The 10283-nt window shown below is 38.7% G+C and overlaps 1 protein-coding gene across 6 annotated transcripts in view; it reads left to right on the plus strand.

Annotated features, from left to right (window-relative positions):
* Positions 1 to 10283, plus strand: part of kcnn1a (potassium intermediate/small conductance calcium-activated channel, subfamily N, member 1a) — a 35999-nt gene that overhangs the window by 21527 nt on the left and 4189 nt on the right. The window contains exons 5-9 of one of the 6 annotated variants that reach the window (XR_010907819.1): positions 7136 to 7277; positions 7421 to 7531; positions 7722 to 7849; positions 8325 to 8415; positions 9631 to 9700. Coding sequence is in view for 4 of the 6 variants with exons in the window: in XM_067453785.1 (XP_067309886.1) it covers positions 7136 to 7277; positions 7421 to 7531; positions 7722 to 7849; positions 9242 to 9332 (472 nt within the window). In the remaining 2 variants the exon portion in view is untranslated. Of the gene's footprint in view, positions 1 to 7135; positions 7278 to 7420; positions 7532 to 7721; positions 7850 to 8324; positions 9499 to 9630; positions 9701 to 10283 lie in introns of those variants that run through there. The other 5 variants (XR_010907820.1, XM_067453783.1, XM_067453786.1 and 2 more) reach the window with 5 other exon arrangements.

The following is a 10283-nucleotide window of genomic DNA, read 5'->3' on the forward strand; positions in this document are numbered from 1 at the left end:
TCCCTCCAGGAGCATCTCCAACAGCCTCACGCTGCCTGTATGAAGAGCTTTTCTCCCATCAGCTCTGCGATTGCACCACAAATCCCAGTCCATGTTTTGTAAGCTGTATTAGCAATTGTTAAATAATTCATGACTGCCTAATTGTTTGTTTGCGGAATGGTTTGTTTTGGTAATTTTGAGGAGCCCCGAGGATACCCACTTCAAAAACGGCATCATCATGATCTCATCCCATGAGGCAGTGTAGATTTCGACATATTAAGGCACATTAGGAAATGGACATACACAACCTTGTTGGGCTAAAGCAGCAGTGTGATTATTGGGTTAGATTCAAAAGACAATGATCATTAACTGTTTTATCTGTACTTTGTCTTTGCCATTCCTGCCTGTGTTACCGCTTCTCCTTACCTTTACCTCTCCAACACATGCCTTGCACCAGAATTAATTTAATCAGAATTAATCTTTCAAACATATTTGAATAAATAGGGCTGTGCAGAAACTTCTTTAAGCCCCATTCACACTTCCAGCAACTTGAAATGACAAACCAATCGTAAGTTATTGCACTTGATTCATCTCCTGTGAGATGCTGTAGGTGAGTATAAGCAAGACTAGGAGTTTAAAGGGTTAGTTCACCCAAAAATGAAAATTGTCATTAATTACTCACCCGTATGTCGTTCGACACCTTTCATCTTTCAAGACCTCCTTTCAAGACCTCCGTTCATCTTTGGTACACAAATGAAAATATTTTTGTTGAAATCTGATGGCTTAGACAGGCCTTCATTGACACCAATGACATTTCCTCTCTCAAGACCCATTAAAGATAATAAAGATGTCATTAAAAAGCCTGTCTCACTACAGTGGCTCTACAATAATTTTATGAAGAGACGAGAATAATTTTTGTGTGCAAAAAACAAAAACTAAATAACGACATATAAAGAGATGCCCGATTTCAAAACACTGTTTCATAAAGCTTCGGAGCTTAATGAATCAGTGTATCGATTCTGATTCGTTACACTGATTCATAATGCTCCGACACTACACGAAGCAGTGTTTTGAAATCAGCCATTCGGAAAGTAGTTATTTCTGGGTTTTTGGGCCAAAACATTTTTTTTAACAGAGGTCTTACGCCGTTGAACAACATGAGGGTAAGTAATAATGACAGAATTTTCATTTTTGGGCGAACTAAATCTTTAACAATATTAAAACCGAACCTAAAAACTGCGATATCTACGGTGCGTACCCATAACTGTCATGGCGTACCGAATACCCCTTTGCTTCCCCAGCGCAGCCCTGGCCCATTGTTGAGGTTGACCTCTCTTTACCTTATGTCACAAAATGAAAGTCTTCCTTGGCATTTGATAAAATATTTATTAGGGGATGTAACAACGGCACATATCCCTGCTGCAAATTTTCAGTACGTGTCTTATGTGATGAGTAGTGTTGTAGCCTAACCACCAATAATTTCAATAAGCTCCACGTTACTTTTGATAAGAAACAAAGTGTCATCTCTCAATTCTGTGCATTTTATTATGAAATTGAAACAAAAAATGCAGTTTTGATGCTCTTTAATATGGCGGGACAGATTGCTGTATAGACGCCTCAGTTCAAGCGGCAGTGCCTAACGCCCAGGTATAGTGATGGGGACACTACAGTAACAAGCACATCCTTCAGATGAGACGCTAAACCGGAGGACTCTCTGTGGTCATTAAAAATTCCAGGATGTCCTTCGAAAAAAGAGTAGGGGTGTAACCACGGCATCCTGGCCCATTGGCCTCTGTCCATCATGGCCTCCTAATAATCCCCATAAACTGATTAGCTTCATCACTCTGTCTCCTCTCCACCCATAAGCTGGTGTGTGGTGGGCGTTCTGGCGCAATATGACTGCCGTCGCATCATCCAGGTGGATGCTGCACATTGGTGGTGGTTGAGGAATATACAAATTTCCTCCTACAGCAAGAAGTTTAACGGCCGTACATTTAATTTGTGATCAGATTTTCAAAAGCTACATCCAGTTATACAGCCCACAGATAATGTGACTGGGTGAATATTTGCAATGAATTGCGCAAAAAGCTGTCAGTGTGAATGAGGCACTAGAAATTTATTATGCTTATATAACAGGGCTGGGTAAAAAGTATTTATTTTCAGATGAATCTTCATTTTAACAATCATAATATTGGTCCCTCAGGGGTAATCCCTCTTGATAAGTAATTTAATCTAAACGCAAAGAAAGAAATTTATATTTAACCAGTTTACATTGAATGTAATGTGTTTAATTCACAAACAAACGAATCTTTTAAATCAATTATTTTAAGTCAATCAAAAACATACAGTGAATTTCCTTCATATATGAATAAAATGGAAATTATAATTGATATATGTCCAAATAAATTGCGATCAAATTTGTAATCAGACTGAATTGCATCGAGTGCTTGTGAATCAAAATTGATTTCAACTGATACCCAGCCCTAAGTAGCCCTAATAAAAAGCCCAGTTGTTCCACCACTGGAAAAAAATGCTTTTCAAAAGAAAAGAGATGACAAGAAGAGGTGTCAGTAACTCTCATCTCTGTGGCAGAAAGATGGTACACAAAAGGATCAGTCTCTGGCTATATTTCACTTTGGTGAGTTTATAAGAGACTGAACAGGCATCTGTGAAGAGTTTGGAGTGGTAAACGAGGTGAAGCTTTTGATGTTACACCATACCACTTCCCAGCACTCTGCACCCCAGTCTCATCGGCTGCAATGCACGACACGATGCTGCCCACACTCTGGTTTTTTCTTGCGTGAGTAATTTGCGTTGCCTGTGCGTGTCTATATGAACGAATGGGAGGTTTCGAGTGCGTGTGTGTGACTATAATTCACTGTTGTACTTTCTATTTCCCCTCTATGCTGCTCCATAGGGATGCCATGTGAGTCCTCGTTCTCTAGCCGTGGAAAACCTATCATTGTTCATTGAGCTGGTGCCACTGCTGCTCTAAGAGGGGGGAGGGGGTGGGATTCAGCAGCTCTGACCGAAAAATAAAAACTCTAATAGACTAATTTATTGATAAAAACGAAGGAAAAAAAAAACATGTGTGAATGTGGCACCATCCGCAAAAGAGAAGTTTGTTGATAGCAAATGCACTAATGGTTTGGAAAGCTATGATTTGCTCAGCACTATGAATCAAGCGTCTCTTTCTAAAGTGCTCGGGAGTAGGAGGGAGGGAGGAGGAGGAGGAGGGAGTTTGTGTTAAAATGGAGCAGCTCCTTCAAATCACCTTTACAAACAGGCCTGAGGGCAAGTCTTTTTTTTCTTCCGATTATTCCTTCAGCAGCTGTTATTGAACTGTAATACGCCCCAGCACAAAAGAGAGCTTCAGCAAAACCTGTGAAACAAACCTTTGAATTTTACCTGATACATGTGCATTTTCTTTGCATCTTTGTAGTGTTTTAATGTAGGTTGCTACAACGGTCAGGTCAAACGTTTGATCGCACATTTGTTTAGCTTAAACCTAAACGATTGCCAAAGAAAATATGGCCAAGCAGTTGATCAACACTGGGCTGAATGCTTGTCCATGACAAATTGAGCACAAAAAGGTGAAACGTTGCTGTCCATTCTAGCACAGTCTCTTCAGAGACGAGAAAGCAAGGTTTTAGAATGCTAGACTACTGGGTTCCCACTTCTGGTAAACTATGAAACAGCATGGTAGTCTTCATGTTTACTGCTCTGTCGTCATTCAAAAGAGGCGCTCGTTTCTCCAAAGTGCTGTTAAATTGGGCCTTTTACTGCACTTTTTTCTTTTCTCTAAGCACACTGGCCAGCCCAAAGGGCAGAACGGTGTGAGACTGGACGAGCACGGAGTCCATCTGGAATGGGAGGGACGGGAAAATGGAGGAAGGGCTGGGACATTAGAGGAACATTGCTGCTATTTGCAACGTCGGCTTATCATTCACACACCTCCTGTTCATCGCTTCACATCTCTTGGTCCTGTTTCCGCCCCCTCCCTGCCCACTTTTCCCTGAATATTTTGCATGATTCAGGCAGTTTCCTTCTCTCAGGCCCTTTCCCCAAATGTACGTACAATTCCATGCATCATTCCATCTTTATCTCCTTCTCAAACAATAGCGTTTTCGTGTAGCTGAAAGTACAATAGCAGAAAAGCATTATCTCCTTAGATGGGAATAGAGCATTTCAGAAGGTGCATTATAGTACAATCCCTTCCATTTTTTCAAGATGCTCAACAATATCTCCATGTATGCTGTCTTTAGAGCACACAGTAACTGGAGTGTTGTGTTAAGGATGGAAATCAGAGTATGAATAAACAGCAGCTCAGAGACAGCATATGTTTAATTAATGCTAGAAGGACTGTTTCTACAAAAACGTGTCCTGATGATTGTTTACTTGTGCTCAAAGCATCTTACCTTTCTCCAGAGAAGTGTAATATTGTGTCTCAACCTTGTCTGGTTTTGTCACACTGAGGCCTGTAACTTGCAGTGTGAGCGGACACTGAAGTAAACTATGTAAGGGAATATGGGACTAAACTATGGGATTATATGTGTTGGGCAATGCCACTGTGTGATAATTAACATTAGGGATGCACAATCGGTAAAATATCGGTTATCAACCGATGTCGGTGCCTTTGTTTACATTTATTTGTATATTGAATATGTATTTATGCATACTTATTTATTTACCCTATTTTTAGACTTTGCACAATATATTGGTACCATAGCAGTTATCAACTGACATTGGTACTTTTTATTTACTTTATACTTTTTTTGTATTTCATATATTTGCTTCAGGTTATATTGAATATTTAATTGTACATTTTCATTTCACCTATTTTTATTTTTTTACTTAGCAAAATATATATGTTTATTATTATTATTTGAATCAGGATATATTGAATATATCATTGTGCACAATCATTTCCCTTTTTTACTAGATTTCCATCATCTTATGCTCACATAAGTTTTCAAAGTCTTTCAAAACAATAAATTACGCTGTCAAATGTAATATTTAGCAAATTTTAAATTGAATATCCATTTTACTTGCTGTGCATTTACCGATGTGATGTCTAAATTCACTTGTAGCATTATAATATCTTATAGAATTTTATTATTGTCCATTTATGAATTATTGGCCACAACATGGAAATAATTATTGGCTTATTAGTATTTGGGCATCCCTCGTTAACATAGTTATATATGTTGTTATATATGGCTTTATATTTGCTCCATCATTGCATCTTTTAACCATGCTGTCAGGGTACGAGTCATTAAAGGTATGGGATTGCTGGGCTCTGTGAATTCTGCTATTAAACAACTGTATGGGGTTCTATGTGAATTGGGATATGACGGGATATTTGGGGAAACATTTTTTTTTCCAGATAGACTTCTTGATCTAAGTTGAAGGTGGTGCCAGCTCTTCTCCATTTTATGCCAGTATTGCATACAGTATATTGAGAGCTTTAGAAGGCCAGTATGTAGCTTTTTGCTTTCAATTATTAGCATTGAGGGAAATGTTAATGCAATTGTTCACTGTCAAAACAAAGGCAAGCTAATGATGAAGACAGTGTGCGTAGTCATGATCAGACCTGCGTTGCATATTCATGTTCATGTGTGCAAACAGACAGACCTCACAGGATACGACCTCTTCTCAAAATTGTGCCATGTGAATTATTAGCATCTATTAGACTTCTAAGAGCAAGCATATTGTTGGGATAATTGTAGAATGCAAGTCTGATGTAAAAAAGGGTCTTTACCAGAGCTCTTCGAGAGTACATTCTGGTATGCCGAGACTTGTTATACCTCTGAGATCTGACACCAGCTTCAAAAAAGATCATTGAAAATGACTAAACCTATATGAGAATGGTTTGTGCTAGCACTGTGTGTTGTTTCACAATAGCTATGTAGCACATGGGCAAATATCCTAATTTCTGTGAATAATCCCTCACTAGAACAAATTTTTAATAACTTGCATATACTGTGATCAACATGCATATACTGTGTTTTATTATAGGGTTTGTATTTTTGCTCTCAATATACTGGCTTATTCAGCATGCAGGATGTGGATTTCTTCTTTAAAATGCCTGCATGGTAACTATGCTTTTCGCATGTGATAATGGGGCTTTCCCACTACATTGAAGAATAATACTAATTTTAAAAAAATTACAACGCTCCTGCTCTTAGAGCATGGCCACAGAGTTGAATTGTGCTATAGACAGGGGCGACTGCTGGTGGCATGACCTCTCTTGTGTTTTGAGTATGCGGTCTTAGAGGGGATGTTGAGCATTTCACTTTTTTTTTGCAATCAATGTGTTTGATTAGACACTGAATTAACATTGTGGGTCAGTCCGGCTTCTCAATATGACTGTTGAAAAGCCTGTGCCTTGTTTTGTTATTCCTTATCAAAAGTGTTCCCATTGTATTAAATGCAGATAAATGTCTTCTGACCTGTGCTTAGCCCCTCCTTGACAGGCTGCTGAAAAAAGTTCAACCTCCTGCAGATATGAGGATGAGCTGCTAGCAATAGTCTAGTCTGGGGACAATAAGTTAGGTCATTTAAATTTGGATTTTTAAACATTGCTATAGCTGATCTGGATCTTGTGGACTGCATTTCACAGTCAAGCATGGCTGATATGCCAAGTGAAAAGTAACAGGATTATATTTGACCACTCGTGCTGGTTGTTTAACTTCCTATTGAAAATACATCATAATTAGTGTTTTAAAGGGATTTTTTATTTTCATAATTGTTTAAACACTTACATTTATTTATTCATTCATTCATTCATTTATTTATTACTGCTTTCACTTTATATATATTGCAGCAGAACATTTAGTTTTGAGTCTGCAAAGGTACAGAATGTTCTATGGTCAAAAACATTACATTTTAAATAATACTCTATTGTCTGTATTTATAGCTTTTTGGTCATTTTTCTGTCATTTTTTGTTTTGTTTTTTTCGTTAGTGTATTTTATTAGGGGGGTGGGGAGGTCATCAAAGACCTGATGTTGAGATTTAATTTTTCCAAATTCGACATATATCCTACATATATTCCACCAGAAATGTTTCCAATAGTTTTGTCAGTTGGGCAAAATCAGCCTTTTTTTCCACAGCCTGATTTAGATTCTCTGCCTATTCTGTTCTTACTATTCTAGGTATCATGACAAACAGGAAGTCACTAGTAACTTTCTTGGAGCTATGTGGCTAATTTCCATAACTTTCCTATCAATTGGCTATGGAGATATGGTCCCTCATACATACTGTGGGAAAGGGGTCTGTCTTCTCACAGGAATCATGGTACGCCTTTAAAAATGGAATTATATTTAAATGTAGTATTTCAAATAAATTTAGTCTGCATTTGTGAAAATAACTTTTTTGTCCCATTTTGAGTGTTAATATCTATGCTGAAAACAGAAACTATTCATTATCTCTTCGTGTAGGGAGCTGGTTGCACTGCACTTGTAGTCGCGGTGGTGGCCAGAAAGTTAGAATTGACAAAAGCTGAGAAACACGTCCACAATTTCATGATGGACACCCAACTTTGTAAACGAGTAAGTGATGAGAGTATTTATTAGAAAATAATATGTGCTTGTATTTGAACCAATCCTGATATCTGTTTGTTTTTTAAAATGAAACTTCCCCTCAGTGCTAAAAATACAGTTTCTCTGGAAAATGGATAATGGTCAATGGTGATGTATTGCAATTCTGTAGTAATATAGATTTTTCATCTATTTCTCCCAGGTAAAGAACACAGCTGCCAATGTACTCAGGGAAACATGGCTCATCTACAAACACACAAAATTAGTGAAGAAGATAGATCATGCCAAAGTGCGCAAACATCAGCGCAAGTTCTTGCAGGCCATTCACCAGTAAGCAAACTGTTTCTACACTTCAGAATTTTGGCATGCTATTTATTTATGATAAACTGCAGATATTATTAATTGTACAATTATTATGATTACAAGCTAAAATGTAGCAATTTTGTGGATATACATTTATACTGAATGTTCAACTGTGTGTTTTGTTTGTCTTCACAAATTCGAGTAACTACAGTGTTTTATGTTTTGAACGTTTTGGTTTTGTTCCTTTTTTTCTTTTTTAAGGAACTGTTGTATATTTTCTAAAGTCATGTCGAATTAGAAGGGGCAGGTATTTGGTAATCCAGTTCCCAAAATGATCCCCACTTGTATCATAAGTTCTTATCAATCGAGTGTCAAAGACGTTAGGATTGATTTCTGAACCTTCTCAGGAGAATCAGTCAGCATGTTATTCTTTGTAATGTGATGATTGTCCTTCTCCCCTCTCCTTCCCCAAACCCTTACCTTGTGGTTATGGTTAGTGCAGTGTAATGGCTCACATGTTGTGTATATGTTGTGGTTTCTAAACTTGAACTGTGTTTTGTCTTCGTTCTGCTCTATCACTGCAGAGCTCAGAAGTAAGTTTTGTCCTCTGTGTTTTTCTCCCCACATCCTCCCTGTCTCTGTTTCATATGCATGGAGTCGGAAGCTGAATGCCGATTTTGGTTACCTATATTGCTTCTCTCCATTCTAAGTCTAGAATGAAAAAGATGCAACATTACTTAATGCTGTATGGTTTTATGTAACCTTCTGAAGGAGAAGCATCTTTGGAACTGTTGATTTGTTCATTTGCACCAAATCCATTATTCAACAGCGTAAACCTCTGTATTAACTTGCATTGATAGCCCCACCTCGTGTGTCCAGAGGACAACTAAGCTTAGTATGTGGGACAGGATGTTCAGGACATTCATAAACAACACCTTTAAACATTGATTTTCATTAAATAATCTTGCAATTAACCTCTATAGACTGTGTCTATAGATAAAGCATGTATTCGGTTGATGCCGTGTTCCCCTCCACCACAGCCACTAACTTTAGCTAAAGACATTTAGGGTCATCCAGGGCTTTGATGCAAGATGATATGGAGTTTTTGCATTAGAAAGAATGCTGACCATGTCCTGCATCTCCAGATTTTTATTTTTGGATACTCCAAAATAAACCCATTAAGCTTGAAAAGAAAAAAAATGCTAACATTTTTCAAAGCTTGGCATTTAGCTAATGAATGACAAATCGGAGCGGAAGATTCACATTCTTTTAATCTTACGACACGTAACGGGCAGGATATTAAGGCAGCCTTTCTTACAATGTCTCCTCATGGTCAGAGTCATCCCTGTACTCTTTCATAGTTGCTATGGCACAAATAAAAAAAAATTCATTAACACATTCTTTTAAAATTTTGTTCAGAACCAAGCCCACAGCAAGCAATGCCATTCTCACAAGCATTTTCAGCGGTGTCACATATACCTCTACCTCAGCTGTTTGCCACTTCCTTTGACCTCATCCACAAACGAGGCTCTCGGATGGCTTTTTTTGTGAATGGTTGACGCGTGCCTGCAGGGGCAAAAGGAGATGTGTCATGTTTGAACGTTAAGTTAAGAGTTTTCTCTTCTTTACATTTCATAGATTGGGTTTGCATGACTGGTATGGCAAACAGGACTGTGAATGCTTGCATGCAGGCCACTCTCTCTCTATCCCTCATCCTTATCAAGTCTTCCTGACAGGAATCTGTTACTCTTCCCTAACGTCCCCCTCCTCCCAACCCCCCACCCCTCCATAACCCTGCCTCCTCCCAGGCTCCGCAGTGTGAAAATGGAGCAAAGGAAACTCAATGACCAGGCCAACACTCTGGTGGACTTGGCGAAGGTACGTTAAAGGCTTTGTACCGTGCATATAACCTTCTGCATCATGAACCAAATCAAGTTAAATGTGACATTAAAGGGGTACTTCAGCGCTGGGAAGATGAATCTGTATTTAAACTGGGTCATTAATGCAGTAGAAAAGTGAAATTATTTTTTAATTTGGTGCTTTCTAGACTGAGAAAAGACAGACAATTTATTTTTGTCTCATGGAGATGAAAGACTACAATTCCCAGAATGCTTCGCGACGCTGCCCTGTGAGGCCACTCCCAAAGCCACCGCTACTGAATCACTTTTACTTTCCCACCCCTGCGTTCATCCTCATAAAATCAGTTCAGTTAGAGAACAGACATGAGTCAGATTGCACGCATCGTGATGAGCTAAAGGAGCTCTCGTGATGAGAGCTGAGGTAAACGCGTCCACGTAGTAGTTCTCAGTGTGTGTTCAGTCTGGCGCGTTTTCAGTTCATGCCTGGAAGATTAACTTTCATAGGAATTAACTTGAGAAGATAAAATACTCACTTTGCTCCGCGGCCACACCGTTTCCATGAATGCCTGAGTCGAGCTGAGCTGTGAGTGCGACCCCATCCC

Source organism: Pseudorasbora parva, chromosome 9 (assembly GCF_024679245.1).
Source record: "Pseudorasbora parva isolate DD20220531a chromosome 9, ASM2467924v1, whole genome shotgun sequence".
NCBI lineage: Eukaryota > Metazoa > Chordata > Actinopteri > Cypriniformes > Gobionidae > Pseudorasbora > Pseudorasbora parva.